At 34.3% G+C, this 24,348-nt stretch overlaps 1 protein-coding gene across 3 annotated transcripts in view; it reads right to left on the bottom strand.

Moving 5' to 3' along the window:
• Nucleotides 1–1,299: 1,299 nt before the first annotated feature.
• The window catches only part of SEMA3E (semaphorin 3E), a 251,564-nt gene continuing 228,515 nt past the window's right edge, over nt 1,300–24,348 (bottom strand). For all 3 annotated transcript variants that reach the window (XM_076006471.1, XM_012779517.3, XM_076006472.1), the window contains 3 exons: nt 24,217–24,284; nt 22,573–22,712; nt 1,300–5,903 (listed from right to left, as the gene is read on the bottom strand). In XM_076006471.1, coding sequence (XP_075862586.1) covers nt 5,451–5,903; nt 22,573–22,712; nt 24,217–24,284 — 661 coding nt within the window. In that variant the 3' untranslated portion in view covers nt 1,300–5,450. The remainder of the gene's footprint in view (nt 5,904–22,572; nt 22,713–24,216; nt 24,285–24,348) is intronic.

Raw genomic sequence — 24,348 nt, 5'->3', positions numbered from 1 at the left:
ATGCAGGGGTTCTGGAGCCAATTCCCTGTGTATACCATTGGACTTTTGCCAGCATTATAAGTAATTGAATACTTTTTATAAGCTACACTCTCGTATTTCATGTTGTATAAAATGAAGATTTGAAATTTTTCTAATGAACATTTCATATTCTCAGAACAAATATAACTTGATATCCAATTAGTTAGTTATACAGATAAATAAAAATTAATGCTTCTACACCTCATGAGGTACTTGGTCTAGTGCCTGGCACAGAGTTTTTGAATAAAAACTGGGGTGCATATTCTGTTTGACTAGGCAAGAGATTTCTAGCCAACATGATGGTGTCTCTTCTTTCCTTTGACTAAAGGTAGAACAGTTCATCAAATAGTACACTAAAAGGAGGCCCTATATGGTAAATAAATGCAAGTTTGAAATATGGATAAAGGTTACCATTAATGGCACTGCCACATCATAAAGCCATTGGTAGGATTATCCTGGAGCAGCTGCCAAATACTTTAAAACATAGTAGTTGAGTAGGGGTACTGGTTTACACCTGTAATCTCAGCAACTAGTGAGGCTGAGGAAGGAGAATGACTTGAGGTCAGGAGTTCAAGACCAGCCTGGGCAAACATAGCAAGATCTTATCTCTAGAAAATTTTTTTTTAAAAAATTAGGCGGGTGTGTGGTGGCTCATGCTTGTAGTCCTAGCTACTTGGGTGTCTGAAGCACAAGGATACTTTAAGCTCAGCAGTTATAATCATAACTCACTGCAGCGAATTATGATCCATGCTACTGCACTCCAACCTGAGCAACAAGAGAAACTGGTTTATTTTTCCTTCAAGAGATGATGTAACTAGTCATAACACCAAAACAATAAAATTTGCTTCAAACAAAAAATCCCAAGAAGTTCATTTAACACTAAATCTTATTTTTAAATGGCCTTTTCAAGATCTTAGAAAAATAGCAGAGAAAACATCAATTCAGATACATTTAAGATAGAACTTGAGGCTTGCAAAAATCATAAACATTCAACTAGTTACCATTCTAAAAGCATTCATTTTTCATATCTCTTATCTAGATGAAGCTTTGAAAATGATTTTTGGCTACTGGTCCTAGAAACATGGTGTAGCATAAATAAACCCAACTGCTGGAAGGTAATGATACTAACAGTTCCTTCTTAGGAAATTTGGCTTATGAGCTTCACAGGAGAAAAAATTGAATTTTTTTTCTAACTTCTTAAAAAAATGGTGTTAGGTTGGCATTGTATGTTTACATTTAGGCTTAATGTATGAAACTTGAGTTCGGTTGACAGAAACTTATACTTCTCAGACAGCACTTGAAGGTTTAGCAAATATTTATTTTTCATCTAAGTTGAACCAAATAGAAAATATACATAATGGTACAGTTAAACTATGTAGTGCATAGTGGCAGATCCATGTTATAGTGAGAAATACATTGTCAATGGTCCCTGGAGCTTGTTACCAGATAAGTCGCATGGCTTACAGTCAGTGAAAAAAACAATATGGCAATGCTGTTGTGGACCCAGCCAAGAAATTAAAAGAATACCATACAGACAAGAATTCCCCAATACAGTGCTCTAGCTTATAACTAAGCCATTTAAACACAAACAGAATACATTCAATTTATAATGAAAGCCAAAATATAAAGCTATGCTTCCAGGAAAAGAAAAATAAACATACTAGCTTAAATAACACTGCTACAATTCAGAGTGTTTGTGGAAAATCTATTATTTATATCTGATTCAAATGCAGCAGTCGTTGGCCTGGAAAAATGAATACTTCTTTAAAATATAACTCAGGTACTATACTTCGCTGTGAGAAAAAGAACACGGACTCCTTATTTGCATCATAAGTGTGGCATTTTTCTCCTGGAATCTGAAATATTTATATAATACCAAGTAGTTTTCATAATGTATTTGTCAGGCTAATGATGTCATGAGGCAGTTCATTTTTAAGGACAACAGCTGCTGTGTTTGTTTCATGCTTAACACCAACACTCAAAATGACTTATTGTATTTTACAAATTTTACAAACGTTCATAATCACTACGAAGATTTACAAAACCCTAAGCCCTATAGGAAATATTAGACACTCAGTAAAAACATGCTAGGTATTTAAAGTAACTTTGAAAAGTAACATAACTCTAAAATACATATATGGAATTGCCACTTACTAAATAGGCAAAGACTTTGTTCCCTTTTTTTTCTAGGGCTCTTACTAGTGTTTCTATTTTTAATCCCTATTTCTCCAAGTCAATTGCTTTTGGACTGAAATATTCAGTAATTAACACAAAAGAAAAAAAGCAAAGTAGAATGTTAAACATGGAAGAGACCTCACAAATCATGAAGTAAAATCCCTTTTAATTGTAATCCTGCTTGCTCACAAATCTGGTTCTCTAGCTCAATGAGTGACACTTTTGAGAAAGGAGGTGAACCCTGTTTTTTGCCAAGGCTCATTCTATTCACAGGTCGTCTCCCTTAACAGAATAACAGAAGCAGGAGACTGATGCTATATGGAGGCGCCCCTTCAAGTTTAGGGTGGGTGGTTGTGATTTTTGCTCAGCTGTGCGTTCCTAGAGGGCAGGATTCCTCTCCTTCTCCAAGTTCATGTTTGGGGACAATGCGGTGGGGTCCAAGGCAAACTCTTAATCCCTCCAAGTCTTGAAGGTGCCTAAGTATGTGCCCTTCTGGAGTTCAAGGATAATCCATTCCTTTGTAATTTTCCAAGCCTGGGCATTTCTCAAAAGTGATTTTGAATTTGAATTCTAACCCCAGATAGAACAAAAGACTGGCAGTATGTTTTCGTGGTATGTTTTCAAATTGTCAAGGAAGACAGAGGAACGTAGGCTGACTAGTTTGACAGGGCAACGCAGATTTAAAATACGTGGTGTGTACATGTTGGTGGGGGAGGAGAGACTGAGGAAATGAATACTGCAGGACATGGGACATAACCTTGAAAACTGCTAGTGCTCTCTTGCTGTGTGTGTCTCTCTCCCCTCCTCTCGACTTCCCTGGTTCTCTTAAGCTTCTGCTATAAACAGGCAGGTAGCACGATATGAGAGAGATGCACACACTCATATTATTCTGTACTTAATCATATATGTAATTTAGTGCTTTCCCTAAATTGTGAACCTGAGTCCTCAGAATTTTATCAGGTTATTTTCAAATCGGCATCTTCATAAGCTTTCTTTGGGTTAAATTTATTTTCCCAGAACGAATTTTAGCATTTTATGTTGAAATATTTTTCTGGTTAATAGCTTATTTTAGTCAAATGGCTTTTTTGTGCATTTAATCCTTAAGACTTGTGTCTTAGAAAAGTTCTTTTCCTCAGCCTTATTGCTTCAATTACCAAATATTTAGTTCCCAAATGACATTGTTACAACCATTAACTACTTGTCTGTGTTATGATTAACAGGATAACTGCTTGTGCCTTGTCCTTTTCTGTTATTAAGTAAGATACACGACAAAATCCTGCTTTTCTTGTATTAATGGAAGCATATTTTCAATAAATTACATGTCATTGATTTATCTGTTCACTTCAAGTATTGCAGACATAAAGTTTGCTACTCTCATCTGTGTTTATGGTTGTATTTCTCCAAATTAAGCAGGATTTTACTGAAATACAGTCCTTAAAAATAACTTACTGTTTTCAATTGCTGTTGGTGGGCAGCAATGACCTCCGGTGGATACTTAGGCAAATAGCAAGCAGGTTTTTTTCAGAGGATGTCAGCATTCAATACATTTTGTATTTGTTAGATCTTTTGGTATTTGACTTATCTGAATAAACTTTTAAAATATATTTATGTTAATTTTAGAATGAAATTACAAACTATTAAAAGTTGTCAACACTCTACCTTAATTGTATGGCCTATAGCGGGGTGGGGAACCTGCAGCCTTGGGGCCACGTGTGGTCTTCTGGATGCTTGAGTGCAGCCTTTTGACTGAATCTAAATTTTACAGAACAGATCCTTTTATTAAAAAAGAATAAGTTACTTTAATACAGGGATTTGTTCTGTGAAATTTAGATTCAGTTGAGGGGCTGTGCTTGAGGATCTTGGAAGGCCACATGTAGCCTTGAGCTAACTATAAAAAATGAAACATTTAAAATTAACATCTAAATTATTTGTAATTTTGTATATAATCCACTTGCTTTCAATTTTTACTTAAATGAAAAAATCTCATGAAAATATCACTTTAGAAAGGTAATTATTAAATACTTAAAATAGAAGAAAAGACTTCAAGAAATATTCTCAAATACAAAATTTTGGTAATATTCATAATAGAAAGGTAAAAATACTCTGAACATCTCAGTAGTTAAGTGAACTCATAATTTTCCTGTCTGTAAATATAGAGAAGAAAATTTGGTCTCTGATAGCAAATACTTTAATATTTTTTTCATAAATAAACCGTTTCTATGTCTTTTAGATTTCAGGGAAGATGTTAGAAATGTAAAATTTTAAGCTTTAGTAGATCTTCAGTGCTACAAACTCATTTCTGACTTGTGAGATAATAATCTATAAACAGAATACCTTCGTATTAAAGCTTGACATAAGCTTTAACAATTTTTTTAAAATTTCAGTTAACTTTTTCTGAAAATGGACTAGATGTATCATCTACTGATCAGTTTTCAAATCTTTCCTAGGCAGTTGTATCTGTAGAAGAAAAGGAAATGTATGAGAATATACTTTTTCTACCACAAGAGGGCAGCAAAAATCGTTTACAGTAGTTGCAATTAGTGTAACTCCGTCTGATTTGACTGACTTTGGCATCTTTCTGAGAAGTTACCTTGGCTTCATTCTTTCCTCACTGGAGTGAAATTTAAAGGATGTGTTTTTGTTATGAAACTATAATATTATGAATGTGATTTTATGAATGTTTTATGAAAGGCACAAGCCTCAGAGTGACCACATTTTTCCTTCATGGTTTATAGCAATCACAACACACCTGCTACTTAAAACTGGTGGATTGGACAACGTTAATGCAATAATTCCTAAAGAGTACAGAAAGCTCACAAAAGAATGTTGAAGTATCCGATGTTATGTATATTTTACATAGTGGTAGAAAAGAAAAATTCAGAAAGGTTAAAACATGTATCTTTATATTTTCCATGATTATGAAATTCTAATTTTTCTTCGATATTCTAATCTTACATCTTACAAGAGTAAAATAATACTATGAAAAAGCATCCAAGTTTCTGAAAACTACAGCTATGGTCCCTTTTTTGATAAATATAATGTGAAACCATTAAGCAATGCACTTATTTTATAAATTAATTTTATGTGATTTATCTGACCAGTCAAATGTGTATATAGAATAATTTATTATAACACCTTCAGTCATTTCTGTATTACAGAAATGTCTATTAAGTAATGCAAAGAAGTTGAATGGTTTCTTATTCTCTCTTAGATTCCAAATATAAATTCTTCAAAAGACAGTAGATGGTTTCAGGCCATCAGGAGTCCAGCGTGTGCCTGGGCAGGCGGTAGTGCTCAGGTTTGGAACGCAGCTTCTTTTCCTGTGGGTTGGCATACTTCCACTTGGAGGGTGACATTTTAAGCTTTTTTCTCTTCTTATCTGTGCACCATACTTTTTCACAGTATTCTTCCACTCTCTGGAAGTTGCTATAACCAATCAGCTGCAAGAATTCCTTGTACCATGGTTTTGCTCCCTGCGGGATGCTGCTCTGTGCAGGACAAGGCATTTTGTGAGGCCCATCCTCCTCGTAGTCTTTGTTAAACATTTCTTCAACTCGTTCCTCTTCCACTACCTCCAAAGTGATTTTACGGACAGTATGGACAAAACTATGCTCTACTGTCTGGCAAAAATAGGTCCCAGCATCTGATTTGTGTACCCTTAAGAAGAGTAAACCAAGGTCCATCTTAACCACTCTGTCATCTGTCTTCACCTGCAAGAAAAAGAAAGTAAAGAGCACTGGGATATTATGCAGGAGAGAAAAATGCCAACTTGCGTTTTCCCACTATCTACGTTTTCATTTTTGTTATCGCATAATGAAATCCTAAGATGCTAAGTGATTAAATCAGGTGTGTGTGTGTGTGTGGGGGGGTATTCTGAAGTTATTTACATTGGATACCACTTCATATCAATCTTGAGGTCTTGTTGTATCAAAGATCAAAGTAAGAAAGCTTTTCCCCGAATGATTCCATTAGTCATTAGAAAAAGCATGTTTCAGTATTGCACTAAAAGTTTAGAATGAAATGAAGATTTGTCAAACTCATTTTTAACATCTGTTTTTCAATGGACAAATCAAATACCATTTCCCACATTCTTTCAGGGATTCTTATGCCTTCTAGATCATAGTAGCTGATGCTTTTATAAGGACTTTTTGTTTAGAGAGCTAGGCTACATTCACTCTCTTCCCTTAAGAAAAAAATTCAGTTAATTCTATGAGGTATTAAATTTCCACAAGGTTTTCTATTAACAGATTAGAACAAGATCTGATTTTTACTTTATTTTTAAAGGATGAGACAGTCCAGCAAATATTAAGTTTTAATATACTCTCAATGCTCAAATACCTTTTATGTTTTTAATATAATTATGTACATTATATAAATCAGGGAAAGAACACAACAAGGCTTTCATTGAATAGCTCACATTTAATCAAAAATAATTAGTAAATCGTTTGACAGTAGGCAAAGCTAGATTCAAATATGGGCAACACAATTTATTGTCACCTAAGGTATTTATATATGTATTTTTTGCCTTAGTTTTCATAAAAGTGGAGATAATCCTAAGCATCAAATAAAATAACATAGGTGAGGATATTTTGCACAGTATTATCAACAGTTACCTCTTTTTTCGATACATTCCTCCAACTAAAAACATGTGTTTTATGTGGCCTAGGATCTTAAGATTATGGCATAAAGGTGATTCACATCATACTGGAAGACTTCCCCTTTGAGAATACGAAAATGAAAGCAATATTCACCTTTGTCAATATAAAAGTGTAGAGGCAACAATTATACCCACATTGGCAATAAAGTCTATTTATGCTAAACATGTTTTTGTCCCAGTAGTAGGTCCTGGTGACTCGGGTCTTCCCAGCCCTGATCAGACCTGGCATAATTGAAGTGGCAATGTGATTACTCGGATGTGAAAACTGGTATCCACACACTACAATTTGTGGATAATATGGGGAAAATGGCATTGATGGTGTAGTGAAAAATAGGGATATTATTTTAAAGTTGTGAGGTTTCCAAAAGGCATTTTGTTTTCAGCCAGGTGAAATAAATAGATTACTTCAAAGCTTCAGAGTGACATAGTTGGGGAGACAAAAGAGTGCCTAAGTCCTTCAGAGGTGCTTCCCTTGACTTAGCAGAAACACAGAGCAGAATTCTGTAGCCATTAATTCAAGAACTTATCCAGTGAGAAACCAGGAAGACCCACAAACCAAAAACCATCTTCACTCCATAGAAACAATCTGTTCTATTAATAGCTTTTGCCCAGAATATCCTTAGCACCTGCCACAACCAACTAAAAGTCTGTGTCCCGCTGCTCATTTTACCACATCTCTAAGCCAAAACCTCTGTGAAAACTGTTCATCACCACCAGCCTTCTCCTTAAATTTACCATCTGCAACCTGTAACCACAGCATGCCTCTAGTGCTGCTGACTCTGAAGCACAGCCTCCATTTATTAAAATTTGTGGCTACATTGGATATAGGTGCTAAGTGTCTCTCTCAACATCATTTTTTGTATGTGTGTGGTAAGTGCCATTATACTGTCCTGGTTCTCTCCTTTATTTCCTTTTTGGCTTCTTCTACAGATCTCTTGTACCCTCTAAGGCACAATCCTCCATCCTTCACTGATCTTATATTTTATTTCCATCCTTTCAGTAATGCTTCTATTTCTTTCAGTTACCTTCCCTAAGGATTACACACAGGAAACACACAACAATGGATTATCTATCAATTAAGAAACACCAAAACTTTGTGATCCTTTAATACCTACAATCAGTGTCTTTCCATTAGAACTGACCCACTATTTACTACCCTATTTCTGACAATTACATTTATCCTTTTAGTCCCCCATCCTCAAGTGTCAATCATTTATACATCTCTCTTTATATCCTCACATCCAATATGTCACAAATTCCTATCAACATTTCTCCAGTGGTAACCCTCACAAACAACCCTTTCTCTTTGCCACTTTTGCCACAATTTTAGGTTCTTCTATCTCATGACTGTTCCTTTGACCTTATCTCATGGCAGACTGCCCTAAATCTTTTCTTTCATGCCCAGCTTGATTCTGTTTCAGGATCTCTACTCTTGTCTCTGCCCATAGAGACTTCCCTAAAGCTGATTATTTTTTTTATTCTGAACAACTCAATTATTAATACATGTCACCTTTTCAAATAGGCCTCCCTCATACCACTGCAAAAGTGTCCTTCCCTCTCTTATTGCCATCATTTCACCTGTTAACCTTTATATATCTGAGCATGCAACATTGCATACAAATACATAACAATCCCTCAATTTTCTTGAGGGATTTTTTTTCCCCATTTATTTCAACAAATGGGTGCTAATTTACTCTTAAAGCTCATTTTCTTTTGTCATACTCCTGCTGGAGAACTTATTCAAATCTCTATAGCTTGCCTGAGCATATGAGAATTATCTAATTCACCATATCCCACCTTTCTAAATCTGGGTCCCAGAAAAGCTTAATGTGATGTTTCTCAAAGTAGGGTTTGGTGGAATAGGTGCATTTCTAAAGATCGGTGAGGATTTTTTATGGAAATTTCTTACTGTTTATTATAATCAATATCAATAAACTATATTTGGAATCATATGGAAGATCAAGTTTAGTGTTTGTCATAGATTCTGAACCATTTTCAAAGCCTTAATAGTTTCCAAATGCTAAGAAGAACAAAGATGGATTTAATATGTTAATATGTTCCAGCCAAATAAAAACCAAACAACTTCCCTACATAGTAAAACATATAAAAAGTTTTGAAGTCACTTGAGTAAAGTGTTAAGGGAATTGAGTCATGTAGCATACAGTACTATAGGCAGGAAGTTTTACACACAGCACATACACACGTCAGTCTGTGTTCCATGTTACATTCAAGGAGATGCCTATTTTAGTAAAAACACATTAAACATTTTAATGATACACCATTTTATTTGTAAATTTTAGTTGCGTATTTGAATAAAAGCTACAAGCATAAGGAATGTGTGTATTGTATTGTTCATTAAATATGCATAAGATTATTTTAATATTAATCATGCTAGCAGCCCAAGAAGATGTTTCACTTTTAAGAACAGGTGGTTGGGGCAACCTGCTCATTACTAGAATCAATTCTTTCCTAATTCCTTCTGCTCTCAGTATGCTGTATCGCCACCCTATTTTCCACTTCCAGTTCTTATTCTGATCTTATTCTTTTTTTCCCTTCCCTCAGTAAACTCCTTTCTACTATTCAATCCATTTTTTTGTTTCCTTCCAGGCTTAGTTAAATTTTCACTTATAAGTTATAGCCCATAAGGATCTCTGCTGCTTTTTGTAATTCAATAGCATTCACATTTGTAGCACAAAAGTTGTTACTTATATTCCTCTTCAAATTATTTTTCCTGAAAGTATTCTCTTTAAACATATTGTAATTTTAAGGGCAAAGGCCTTTCTCCCTATTCTTCAGAATTATTCCGTAATCAGCAGTACTCAGAACATGGTGAAAAATGAACATATTTGTTCATAGGATACAAACATGTAAAGCAACGGGGTGTACTAGTAGGAATATATTCAAAAGTTATATCTTTTCAGTAAATCCAATAATTTGAATAAGATGGAAGAAAGTATGATTTCAGGAGCAGTTAATAACTGAGGAAAGAGCTCCTTCACAGATATGTAGGAAAAGCAGTTGTAGGACATTGCCTCTACCTAAAAAACAATGCATACAAACAACCTGATTGAATATAATTCTTTGTGTCTCTCCTACATTTCTTGTGAAAGTGAATAATAGATGAAAGTTATCTAGCCAATTTTTTTCATCCAGCAAACAGTTTATCAAAGTGTTCAAAAATAAACACAAATCCTTGACCATTTAGAATTAGGGTTTTTTTGTTTGTTTGGTGTTTTTTTTTTTTTTTTTTTTTGTCTCTTTATTAAAGTCTGGAATGAAAAAGCAGGTATTTTTTATAACCAGAAACCCAGGCTTGAAAAACACTAAATTATATACAGATAAAGTCCAGACTGGTTCACATTCAAAGATGTGAAAGCATGACACAATTATCATGGGGATTGTCCTACACTGCTCATTTACATGTCAGGGATTGTGCCTTTCTCAGAATTTTGATCTACCCTCGTGAATACAGAAAATCCACATTAGAGTCAGGAATAGAAGCTAATTTAACTCTGTCTGGAGGGCCATATTTTATGTAGGTTAAATATATCCTCCATGGACTATAAATACCTGAAAATATAAAATGACTTAGAAATTTGTATTTGAAGTCTTTCCACAATTTAGTCTTTCTACTTTAGTTAACTTGGGTACCACCACCATCAAATCTTGATTACAGAATTGTTTTAATCCAGCTGTGCTTTTTCTACGTCTGCAGACCAGATTTCCTTGATCAAGAAGATGGTACATAATACATCATTTCTATCAAATATTCTTATAGGCAAACCATACAAATAATTTTTGCCAAAAATGGTTTTAATATTCTTAGCTATAAAGATTGATCCAGTATGTTTTGTAATGTCAAATAAAAAGAAGTAATTGAACAAAACTCTGCACATCTGGTAGCTGGTCAGGAAGAAGCAGTGATTTCCATGTGTACCAACCATATGTTTCCACAATTTTCATAGAAAAGGGACAGATAAGAGCCTTGAATTGGTTAAATTTAGAATATATTTAGTAATAAAACCAGCGTTAGTCAAGAAATAAAGACCAATAATTTATGTATTTATCTGGCCTGCCTTCAATACTACATATACACCCACATTTATATTTGGTTGACTTACAGAAAATATACCTAATACGACAGCATAAAACTATTAAAAACACTTTCTGACATGAATCTAATATATGATAACCTGATATTATCTCATAGACACAGGGTGATTACTTAATGGATCATCTGGGAAAATCTATTACACTATGTGAATAAATGTGGGAAAACAACCCTTATTTCTAGTACAAGATACTGAGAATAAAGTCATTATAAATAACTCAAAACCACAATATGAAAAACAAGTTAGATCCAAAACATGAATAAAGTTGGTGCATTTATATTCAAGAATGGATTAATATCTAGGAGACCTAATGGACTCTTGCAAGTCAACAAAAAGAGAAAGAAAAAATGTGGAAAGTAATAGGCAATTCAGAGAAGGAAAAACTCAAAGGTTTAGTAAATATGCAAGCTAATGTTCAACCTTACTAGTAATCTTAGAAATTCAAATTTAAACTTGACACTGGTATACCAAGAAGAAAGACAAAAATCAGATAATGCCAAATATTGATAAAGATGTGAGTAAACAGGAACCCACATAAACTGCTTTGAGAGTGCAGATGGTACAGGAATCCTGAGAGCCAGCCTACAATAATTACAGAAATGAAGGACGTTGACAGATAACAATGCAGAAATTTTTGCTCAGATATAAGGAAGTATTTTCAAAAATGATCATTAGAAATGTGATGAGTTAATTATACTCTGGGTGTCCATACTTATAGGAATAAAAGAATGTACTTGGATGGTAAGTAACAATCAGATGCAATGAAATAGATACACACAACAATGAAACTGTAAATGTAGTGCTGAGTTTAAAAAGTGAGAAACAATATGATCTATATAACACATGTTATTTTTACAGCTTGTGCATACCCTAAATGTCATCTACTTGTTCAATATGCAAATGGTATTGGACTCATTCCAATCATTGTAATGGACACATATGGGGAAGCTAGGATGAAACTGGAGAAAAGTGGCCCAGGAAAAATAAGGTCAAACAAGAGAGATTTGTGTAAGCCAAATGTGACATGTGCCACAAACCAAGTATGATTAACTAAATTATGTACCTGAAATTAAAGAAAACCAAAAACAAAAATTTCCAGTTGTTTGTAATTATTAGTCTGATTTGGCAACCAATAATCTAAGCTTAACTAAGCTCTGGTATACTATAATCAAAAGATCTTAGAAATATTGCTCAAAAATAAATAAGGTTCATGTTCTATTAAAAATTTCCATAGATAAGAATATCAGAATTAAGACAAATTAAGAGTACAGATGATGAAAGTAAACACAATATTTTAACACAAAAATGGACACCATAAGGCACTGCACAGCTATTATAATTGAAGCAGAATTGCAATACTAAGTTTCCTAGGGACCAAAGGAAAGAGGAAAGTATATTATCCTAAGATTTAAAATTTCTCTAAAATATTACATATTTTTAAAATTACTCCTTATAACAAGTACATCTTTCCTGGCACAGAGACCTGAGAAAAATCTCTCCTGTGTGTTCTCATAGAATGAGAGGAAGGTGTCCAACAACAGCACCATAATTAATACACTTCCTCTAGGCAGCATCTCAGTGTCCCCTCTGGGGAGGGGACATCTCAGTTCTCCCCTCTAGGGAGAAGACAGGATGCCAAAGTACAGTTCAATATAGCTGTTCCATGGAGTTAAAACAATGTAGTCCAAGGCCGGGCGCTGTGGCTCACGCCTGTAATCCTAGCTCTTGGGAGGCCGAGGCGGGCGGATTGCTCAAGGTCAGGAGTTCGAAACCAGCCTGAGCAAGAGCGAGACCCCGTCTCTACTATAAATAGAAAGAAATTAATTGGCCAACTGATATATATATAAAAAATTAGCGGGGCATGGTGGTGCATGCCTGTAGTCCCAGCTACCCGGGAGGCTGAGGCAGAAGGATCACTCGAGCCCAGGAGTTTGAGGTTGCTGTGAGCTAGGCTGACGCCACGGCACTCACTCTAGCCTGGGCAACAAAGCGAGACTCTGTCTCAAAAAAAAAAAAAAAAAAAAAAACAATGTAGGTCCAGATATGCAGCTCTATGCTGGTATATTTTCATGTACTTGCATTTTTATTACATAGATGACCCTGTGAATGATAATTTCCAATAGAAAGGATTTGAAAGTGAAAGGAATTAGTATTTTTGAGTATCTACCATTTACTAATGTAATGGTACATACTTATGGGCATGCTTCATTACCATGTTATCTGTTTTAATCAGATGCACAAAGTCAGAGTGGTCTCAATGGGGTAAGACATAGATAAGCATCTGATTCTATAGATCTAGGAAGATGTTTAATTTTCAAAGACATCTAATATTTTCTTGGAAAATTAACAGAAGATAGTTCTATTTAAAACTCTAGATCTATTTATCTACTTAAGACCATAAAGTTGCTTTGCCTTCTCTATTTATATGATAGAAACTGTGTCTCTGCCATTCTAAAGAGGAAGAAATGAAATGAATGGGCTAACGTCCTAATTATTCTAGAACTAAAAGTATATTTGGGATATATATTACAAAAATATGCTTGTTAAGGCTAAAAATATAAATTCTGAACATACACCTCTTGTAAAAAGTTGTTTAGAAAAGATGAGCACATTTTTAATAGTCTAAAAAATAAACCTCAAAACTACTAACAGATGTTTCAAATGAGGCAAGAGTTCATGCACTTTGTTATGAAAGCAAGAAAAATAATATTCATGTAGAACAAAATCCGACTGTTTCAGTGCATGTGTATAAATACAAAAACGTAAACTTATGGCTGTCATTGATCACTTAGACTTATTGCCACAGGTTAGCATTGGTAAAGGTTAAGGAAATATGAGTCACCTAACAAATGAAATGCTGGAATAAAAATATTTTACTTCACAATTCTCCTAACTTTGATAACATAGCTTCAATATTAAGTTATAATTTGTGTACTCTATTTTTGTTTCACTTTTACAGAAGCTGTCTCCATAATGCAGTGAATTATCAATAGAATTATGTTTCAATTTAGAACGTACAGATTTAGCACAGATGCAATGAACTCTAAGCTCTGTGGAATGAGCTGCTGATTGATAAGTTAACTGTACCTATTAAATTTCTCAACAGTATTTAATAGACTTTGAATTTATTCTACTTAGTAGGTGGTCTGAAGGCAGAGTTTAAAAGTAACAACTTTTGGCATTGAGTAAAAAACAGAATTTAGAGCAAAGTGCAATTGAAGTTTGAGTTTTGATGTCAATTTACATTCTCTTGGATTTCCTATAATCATGTACATTTGTGCATTATTTAAAGATTCTATACAATGCATACAATTAGATATTTTCAAGTAAGATACTTTAGTTTTAAGGCACACAAACACATATATCCCTTAAATAGAGAATCCACAATAAACAACCAGTAATGATCAAGGAAAAAATAATTCCTCCGTGCTTACCAAAAAGATTTATAAGTTAAGAAGTTGATATTATGGACCAGCAGCTTGGTTGTCTGCCTTACTCTACCCTGGCACAGGGATAAATAATATTTAATATATCTTGAAATTGTCCCCAAATTTCTCCAAAGGGGATTTATGTAAGTTCATCTAATCCACTTTTAGAACTCAACCTGATTTACAGTGTCTTTGAAATATACTTTCATTTCATCAGTCAATGACTTAAAGAATCAAGTCCAAAAGAATATATTTCAAGAAATTATTTACATTGCTTGGTTTTACTGAAAATCCATTGCAATGAAATTCTAGTGTCAGCACAAAGTGAGGGGTGAATTTTTCATGAAAAGATACTTTTGTCAAAAACATCTTTCACAATGCTCATTTTATAAGGCTTCACTTGTACATGCATTTTCATTTGTGCCTTTATATCAGAGCTCCAAAACTTTTCCTATAAAGAGCTACTTGGTAAATAATTTTGGCTTTGCAAGTTCTATGGTCTCTGTCTTAGCTACTCAACTTTGTAACTGTAGCATGTAGACTAGGTAAACAAATAGATGTGGCAGTTTTCAAAGAAAATTTTATTTATAAAAGAGGTAGAAGGCTAGATTTGAAACTCTAAGGCTATAGTTTTTAAACTTCTGCTTTAAATTATTGTCACATTCAGGAGAACGTACTTTCAAGTTACAAATAACCTATTCCAAACTCAGAACGTTTAAAATGTGTATTATATTAAAATGAGGAATTATTTACTAATGAGTAGCTGCAAGAAACTATGGTTTTCTTCATCACCATAATGTAAAATTACACATAGTGAACTAATAAACACTAGAATCTAAGTAAATATGTATTTAAATTTAGGCCAGGTGCGGTGGCTCATGCCTGTAATCCTAGCCCTCTAGGAGGCCGAGGCGGGAGGATGGCTCGAGGTCAGGAGTTTGAAACCAGCCTGAGCAAGGCAAGAGCCCGTCTCTACTAAAAAATAGAAAGAAATTAATTGACCAACTAAAATATATAGAAAAAAATAGGCAAATATGGTGGCACATGCCTATAGTCCCAGCTACTCGAAGGGCTGAGGCAGAAGGATCCCTTGAGCCCAGGAGTTTGAGGTTGCTGTGAGTTAGGCTGATGCCACGGCACTCTAGCCTGGGCAATAGACTGAGACTCTGTCTAAAAAAAAAATCCCTCACTTACAGTTTTAAAATTCAGTGTTTATGCATTTAAGAGAAAAAGAAATATATAGAGAAATACTTTAACTGTACAATCAAGTGCCTTAACAAGAATGAATTTCTTAAGGATGCTATTCAGGATTAAATTTTTGCAATTTTTTTGAATTTTATAAATTAAGGTATATGGATTTGCAGAAATTGAGACTTCATAAACTGTTTTAGTGGCGATTTAGTTGTAATTATAGCAGTTTCATCTTCTATAAAAAACTTATTTGCTCATCATATAAGGAGGATTTGGGCTGGTATTTCAAATTAAATCTATATGTGGAAATATATATGGCCACTAAATTTAACTAAAGATAGAAGACTTTTGGAAAAGCTAAACTTAGCTTCTGTGGATACAATCACCTATTCCATATAAATACACTATTTTCTCCCAATGCAGAGAATGATGGATCTCTTTTCCCTCTTACAACTCCTTAACTCTTGTCTGTGACTTTTTTTTCTCATCCGTGTGTTCATTTTGCTTCACCAATTAGCTGCACATTTTTCTCTTAATGGCTGTTTCCCTTCAGCCTATAAAAGTGGCCAATTCACCCTTTTACTAAAAAACAAAACACAACTTCTGTCTATTGTCTACCTTTTGTCAACCTTTCTCATCCAAATCGTTCAGTAAACTAGCTGTTTCCAGTTCAACACAGCCCCAATCATCACTCAACTATTATTATATGGCTCCTACCTTAACCATTCCACTTAACATATTCTCACTAGATACTGGGTACTTACCTTCCACATTGTTCAAAAGATACTGCTTATTTTTATCCAATTCCTTTTCCTTGGCATCTCTTATACTAAACTCTCCTGATTTCACTGTTTCTACTTATGTAAGCCACACTATTTCAGAGGTACTAACTGGTTGTGTACTTTGTGTCAGTCACTTAACTTCATAATGCATACTACTTCAGAGAAATGTTGTTTTAACTAAGTAATTATATATAAAGCACTTAGAATAGCACAGGGCACATAACCACTAAATGAAAGCTAACTATAATGATTTAATACTAGTTTTCCATTTTTGTGTAATCTTTTTGAGTTTATCATCTAATTTTTCCTTAAATGTGAGTTTTCTTTGTTTTTAGCATTAGTTAACTTAGCTGCTTATTTACTCGTTATCAAAGGTGAGCCATCCTGCATTGTCTAAGGGCCCCAGATTAAAACCAGACTGTCTGGGCTCAAATTTAGACTGACTTCACAGCCTGTGTCATTTTAGGTAAGTAACTCAATCTCTGTGTTTCAATTTCTGTATAAAGTGGGGACAATAAAAGTATCCACTTTGTAGAACTGTTGCAAGGATTAAAAGTAATAATGCCTGGCACACAATAAGTATTATTTAAGTACTGATTGTTGCTATATTATTTTTACTTTTGTCCCCATGAATTTAATTACCATCTCTTTGTCTCTCAAACATCTTTTGCCATTCCAAATCATTCCATTGGGTTTTATATTCCTGAATATGCATATACCAGCAGGATAGCTCCACCTGGATGCTTTGTAAGAGGTTTCAATTCAACACAGGCAAAAATGAACTCAACATCTTTCTCCTAAACCTGCTTCATCCCCTGTATTTGAATCATGTAACTCTACCATCAGCCATGCAGAGACCCAAACAAAGAACATGTGAATCATTTTTGATTGCTGCTTTCATCTCAAATACCAAATCCACTCAATATTGAAATTTGTCTTCTCCCTTCCTACTATCACTGTTTAGTCATGCAGTTAGAAAATCTTTCAATGACTGCCGAAGTATCTTCCTAAATGGTCTTAACGTTTTGCTTGTCTCCCAAGTCTATGTACTGGTTTCTAGACTAATTTGTCTAAATAGTCTAAGGTGTTCCTATTGGCTTACAGATAAAATGAAATGGATTCTTTAATCTGTCTACTCATTTTTGCATCTTCACTTCCAATCATGACTTACATGAACCATATTGTTTCTCATCTCCATAACATAGGCTTATATTATTCTCTCTGATAATTACTTTTTGTTCATCCTTGAAGATGTGGCTCAAATATCGTCTCTGCCACGAATCATTTCGTGATTATTCATCATGCCACCTGCTTACCCAATCTCTTAGTTGAGACCATTTTATTTTCCCTTGCTTTCAATATAACTTTTAAGGAACACATATTATGATTCTGTGTTTGCATTTCTGTCTTCATAAAAGACCATAAGCTTCACAAAAGCTAGAACTATGATTATTTATCAACTGTTAAGTTAGGCTCTGAGAGAATATCTATTGAGTTCAAAACATCACTTGCAGTCATTTACACAAAGGGAATAGAATAGGTCCCAAAAGTATCCCATCTGAGATGTCAAGCAGCCTTCCTATTTCTCAGTAATGCTGAAAAGTATAGCAAAGCACATTGCTACTACATATATGAGGGCAATCACTTATGCATCATCTAGCCTTGAAGGCACAGATCACATTAAGAGTTGATGTTGTGTCTTTGAACATAAAGATTTATATTTTAATACTGTGTTCTTTTAATATTCCATCCTTATCTCCATTCCACATATTATATTAGTACAATAACCTAAGTGATTTTTAAAAATACCGATCTTATCATATATCTGCTGAAAAGCGCTTAATGGCTTCTTATTCAGTGCAAACACAAAACCCTACATAACAGCCTATAAGTTCCTGCATGAGCTGACCTTTTATCTCATCTCACCGACTCAGTCTATTAGTCTCTCTTTTGCTCATGCCCCAGCAGCCACACTGCCTTCTACTCTGATGTTTTTTGAATATATCCAGTGTACTCCTACCTCAAATGCCTTTGCATTTGCTGTTCCCGATGTCCAGAAAGTTCTCTCATATTGTCACATGACCTAGTCTTCACTTTCTTCAGATCTCTTTTCAAATGACACTTACTTGGCAACCTCCTTAGTGAGAACTTCTGTGACCACCCTTTAAAATTCCAACCTCTCCCTATAAACTTCCTTATATTTTTATCTTATTACCTGACATCTTAAATATTGGTTTTATTTAAACATTATTTTTCTCTGTTCTCTAGAATATAAGTTCTATAAAGCAGATCATAGTAGATGCTCAATAAAAAAGTTTCAAATAAATGAATAAAACATTCTTTTAGTTAAAAAATGGGGTAGAGTACCCTGAGTTTTATATCTACATAGATTAAAATGAAATGCTCTTAATTTGATAAAGAAGTCATCTTCTACCAATAAGCATATAGCAGAAATTTGAAAGAGCTATTTTGAGAATGACTATACACTGATAGATACATTGTATAATAATGGTTCATGGTTATCAGGGCTTAGAGAGGGAGCTGTTCAAATTATGGGCAGGTTCTCAGACATCTAAACATGAGTAGTGCCTTGTTCGTCAAGGCTGCAGCAGCATGTTCCACTCAACTCTGACAAAGAAAAATTTATATAAGGATCACCTGATATTAAGAGCATTTTTCAGAAATTGCTACAGAAATTCTATGAAGTTTTTCATTTTCTCCACATCCCAAAGCCTCTGAAACTGTATTTAGAATTCTGATTTCAGAAGATTTTATGGTTTAGTAGAAATTGCGTAGATCTGGATCTGATACTACTTTATTAGCTGTGAGTAACCAGGAGAATTATTAAACACAATGTCTCAATTACCTCATTCATAAACCACATTTTTAGAATAAAATAGTATATTCTATAAAATGCATATAGTACAGTCCTTGGTACTTGGACAGTGAATGAGGCAGCACAGCTTTGGAGTCAGAAATATCTGAGTTTCAGACCCTGGGTCTGTCACTGACTTTGTGTACAAGCTCACTCTCTGAGGTTTGGTTTCTGCATGTGTATGATGACAATTTTGTATAATATGCAGAGGTGAGATATAGAAATAACAAGGCACCTACTGAGTTCTTGGTGTAATAAGTACACATTAAAGAATAGACTTATCTATTAAGTTCTAGTAATTTTCTCTCAGGACATCACAATAACTGATATTTATAGCATCTAATATAGTTATATTTAACTTATATCTAATATATTCATGGCAAGTAACTATAACTTCAAAAGTAGCCAGCTCATCAAACCAACAAAAAATGTTCTTATAAAGTACCTAGAAAAGTAGGCTTTCAATAAACTTATTGAATTAATAAAATGTATAGAGGCTGTGCTCCAATTGTTTTTTAAAGAAGCAGGAGACTATAAAGAGAATGCACATTAAAGAGAATTACTGTAATCCAGAGTTTAGAAACTAGATAATTGAGTTTCTAGATGCTTTCTACCAACTGAGGCATGCAGAGCTTCTAAAGATAATCGGAGCAAAAATTTTATTCACATGAATATGTCATTTCTGGATAACTCCAGAAGACTGAGTTTGGATTTGAATGGACAGATATTTCAGAGTCAAAAATTTCAGTTCACTAAAAGGAAGATGCATATACTTTGTGGTCTGACAAATTAATGACTTCTCATGGTTTGTAACAAGTGTGACAAGCCTTGATGGCCATTGTCACAGGCATAGTCTATAAAGCATCCCCATAGGAAGTAAGAATTAGAGTAGGTGAACTTTATCCTTTACAATGATCTCAGTTTGATAATAAAGGTATTATGTTTCTTAATGAGATATATAAATTGCAATGAATGAAAAAATGTTCTTCAAAATTCAAGACTTACATGCAAAATCATTCTGCTTTATGTACATATCATAGACAATAAGCCTTTAACACATTAACTGCTGGGCGTTGAATTTAACTAGTGAAGGATACGCAACTCACATGTCTTCTCACCTTGGGAGCTGTGAGAGCTATTTTTCAGGTTGCGTATAACTCAAAACAACAAAAAATAATTTTTTATTAGAAAGGATTATTTTGGTTTTGAAGCTTTTATTCTGTTTTCATGATATAACATCATGGCCCCAAGGAAAAATTTTTTCTAGTGTGGCAGTCAATGTGTTAATGAAGTCAGCAATTTTGTGTTTGGTCCTGTTTAAGATTATGAATGAATCAATACATATATTGGTAAGCCTATAAAAGCCATGTATTTGATTATGATATTTTTAATGTAGCAAGTAAATTCTAAATTTCATATATCAATAAACATATTAGTCATGGAAATTTGAATGTAGCAAAGAGGAACTAAAAATTATGAGAAAGGAAAAGTAGATTATACCAACTATATGAAAAAGAACCTTATAATTGAACATTGATGGATACAGCATGTCAAAATGGTTTGGTAAAGATTTCCAAATAAGGTAGATTATGGTGAGTTTCAAATTAGAAACAGAACATATTGAATGAGGAAAACCACTGATAAAAGAATTCTGTCTTCTGAAACTGTTCGACTTGGAAAAACTATGGAATACTTGGCAAGTCCCTTCCTGCCAAGTGAGTTATGGTAAAATTAAAAAAGCTACTTCACCTCAGATTTGTGAAATGGAAAATACTTTAATATTAAATCAACAACTTAGTGCAATATGCTATAACTTTTTATGACATGTGTTTATTATGATGTCATGAAAATTTAGGAGAATTTTCCCACCTTGATTGCATTTTTATATTATTTCTAATAGCCCTTGTTAAGTTGAGGGATCTTTCTTAAGACTACTCCAAGAACTGGGAATAAATTTAATTTTATAAATTTAATAACCTTCCAGAATGTACTGTTTGAATTTGGACCAACAACATGTTGGGTTTTTAGTTTTACCATAGACTAGAGAAAAAAGGCATAAAAATTCAAAGTGCTCCAAATTTGGAATCAGTAATCCTGGGTTCCAGTGACTAATGTTTAGTTTGTCAGTGCCAAAATGAGGTGAAAACTTCCACTGATTCACTTGCTATCCAGTGTGCACCTACTGGCTCTTCCTTGTGACCTAAGGCAGGTCTTGAAAAATTTTCCTTATTCAACTTGCAATTTTCTCATTACCACCAACCATGTCTCCAACATTCACCAAGATCTAGCTCCCTCTAACATATCCATTTATTTTTCTACTTGCTATCTTTATAACACCACTTTTGTGAACAATTTGTTCAAAGCCCACATCACCATCAATGATCTGCTTTCCCTAATTGCTTTCAGCTCCAGCCTGCTCCCTGAATCCAGCCAGCTCCTTTCACTTGTATTTTTATCCAGTAACTTCCTCCAGACTACTCTATACATGTGCTTTCAATGCTGCCCATCCTTCCATCTCTATAAAAGCCACCAAGTCATTCTTCTGCCATCATTTAGGTCGGCAGTCCCAAACCTTTTTGGTACCAGGGACCAGTTTAATGGAAGACAAGTTTTCCATGTATGGGGTGGGGTTGGAGGAGATGGCAAGTGATGGGAAGCAGCTGTAAATACAGATGAAGCTTTGTTCATCTGACCACTATTCACCTCCTGCTGCATGGCCCAGTTCCTAATAGGCCACAGACCAGTACTGGTCTGCACCCAGAGGCTGGGAACTGCAGATTTAGGTGATTATAGAATTATAATCTGTAAGCAAATCCAAATTTGCTTAAAAGGATGAAGGAGCTGATGTATTTCCTTTGTTCCCACTGGACAGGAACCCTTGTGTCAATGTGTCATATATGATTTAAGAGCTTTGTCATATGACCAGTTTAATGTTGCAGTGGCTGCTATTTTAATAATATTATTCACATGTCCAAGATATATGTGTTAATGGTTATTATGTTTGTATTTCCCTAAACATAGTCTTAAATTGTATCAATTGAGACAATCATTTTGATAACATGACATGAAAATCATGACACTATAAATACCTCCTTACAAAAATTCAATTTCAGGGATCTAAATCATTGATTTATATATGTGTATAAAATTTTTATTTGTATGTAAAAATCTATATATGTATTTAAATTTGTATATGTATACAAATCACATATAATAGACATTTAAAATAAGATATGTATAATACATTTCATTTTAAGCACCCAAGTAAATCATCTATTTACTGATCACACATTATTACAAGACACCATGGTATGAACCTGCAGCTGTGAATTACCTCCTCTTTTCTTGTGTCACGTCCTTTCTGTACAAACCAGATGACTTTTGCTTGTAAAGATCGTGGGGTGCATTCCAGCAAAGTACTGTTGTTCTCTATGCCATATGCCAGTCGCTCTTCGGTCTTATCCAAAGCATCCCCTACAACAGGAACGTTATCAGCCTTGAGACTTTGATTTTACTGGTAAATAATTCTTAAAATGTTACTTAGATCTGTGTAAAAACTCATTATTTTTTTGCTAATTTCTATGCAGGGTCATTTGAAGAAGTTATTTAGAGAGAGCAGCATACCAAAATCTAGGCATTAAAAAGGTAAGCAGGCTATGGGGCCTGAGTCTGGCTCCAAAGGACAAGATGGGATGGAAAGAAGCAGCAATCTTAAACTCATGGATAAATCAATGGCAACAGCTATAGGTAAAGCAGAGAAGAGAAGGTGAGCACCAGACATTTAAGTAAGGCAAGGACCAAATTAATCATTACAAACAAAAGCAAAAATTGAAAATCTAGGCAAAATGGCACTACATAAACATAAGTGTGGATGAAATATTGACCAAGGATTGCACCTATCTGGGTGTTGGGCTTCTGCAGTAAGAGGACAGTATGAAACTGAACTAATGACTTTGTGAAATAGAACATATTGATTAGAATCTATATCTTGGACCAGAAAGTCTCTCGTTGGACTTGAACTCAAATTTTCATACAGGCAAGTATACTTAGCTGTAGTTGGAATAAAAGCAAATTGAATTATTTTTATTTTAACTAAGAAAAATTCAGTAACTGGAATCCCAGGATATTTTTCCTATGCCTGAATCCTTTTTACCTTCAAAACTGAACCCTAAATTTCCCTAAGATTAAGGTCCCCTGCCTTCTCTTGTCAGTATTCCCAGATGCTTGAGTCCTGCACTGAATCCTGAGTCAGCCTGGGGTCTAGCAAACTGATGCTGGACCACAACCTCCGGATGTGTGTATAACCACCGCTGGTCACTCAATTATCATACCCCCTCCTTTTGGCACTTCCTGGTGAACCCACTGCTGCTAAACAAGGCCTGTTTATCAACCACCATCATGTGAAGAGCCAGGAGAGTGTTTTTCTGTCTTAACCTCCTTACATTTGCCTAAATCTGAAATTTCCTCTCATCCTTTGACCATCAGACCACCTAGCATTCATGCTACATCACCAACCCCAGCATTAGGCTTATCCAACTTCAGTAAAAAAGTAAAAGTTTTTTACTTTATTCTATGCCAAAGCTTAGTAGGTGACTTGATTCAAGTTATATCATTTGATAAAATCAGCATAAGTTATATAACATGGTGAAGATATTCCCAGGTATGATATAAAAAGATAAATCCTATAAGTCATGGCATTAACTACTTAAAGGAGGCAGCATTCTTATTCTAGGATTCCTTTGGTTTGAGGTCTAATATTAAAGCGTGGATGGTGGTATATAAAACTTATTTTCTTAATTATATAAAAATTACCTGTCAAATGCATAAAATTTTAACTACATGGAAGGAAAAGAGAATACTTTCATTTACTTTATTCTAGTATACATAAATCACAAAGAAAAGGACTCTTTTTAAAAAGCTTGCAGTTTGTCATTAATGTACATTCTAAGTAACACACAATTGATTTTATATGGATTACCAATAAACTGCTGTCCAAAGCATTGCTGAGCTGCATTTCCATGCCGAACATCTTGTCTGCGAAACCGCCTGAAAGAAAGTAAATGCATTTAGGAGATGTTCGTGTTTCAATTTTCCAGACTGTAAAATATAG

Source organism: Microcebus murinus, chromosome 9 (genome assembly GCF_040939455.1).
Source record: "Microcebus murinus isolate Inina chromosome 9, M.murinus_Inina_mat1.0, whole genome shotgun sequence".
NCBI classification, from domain to species: domain Eukaryota; kingdom Metazoa; phylum Chordata; class Mammalia; order Primates; family Cheirogaleidae; genus Microcebus; species Microcebus murinus.
This window is presented reverse-complemented; position numbering and strand designations above follow the sequence as displayed.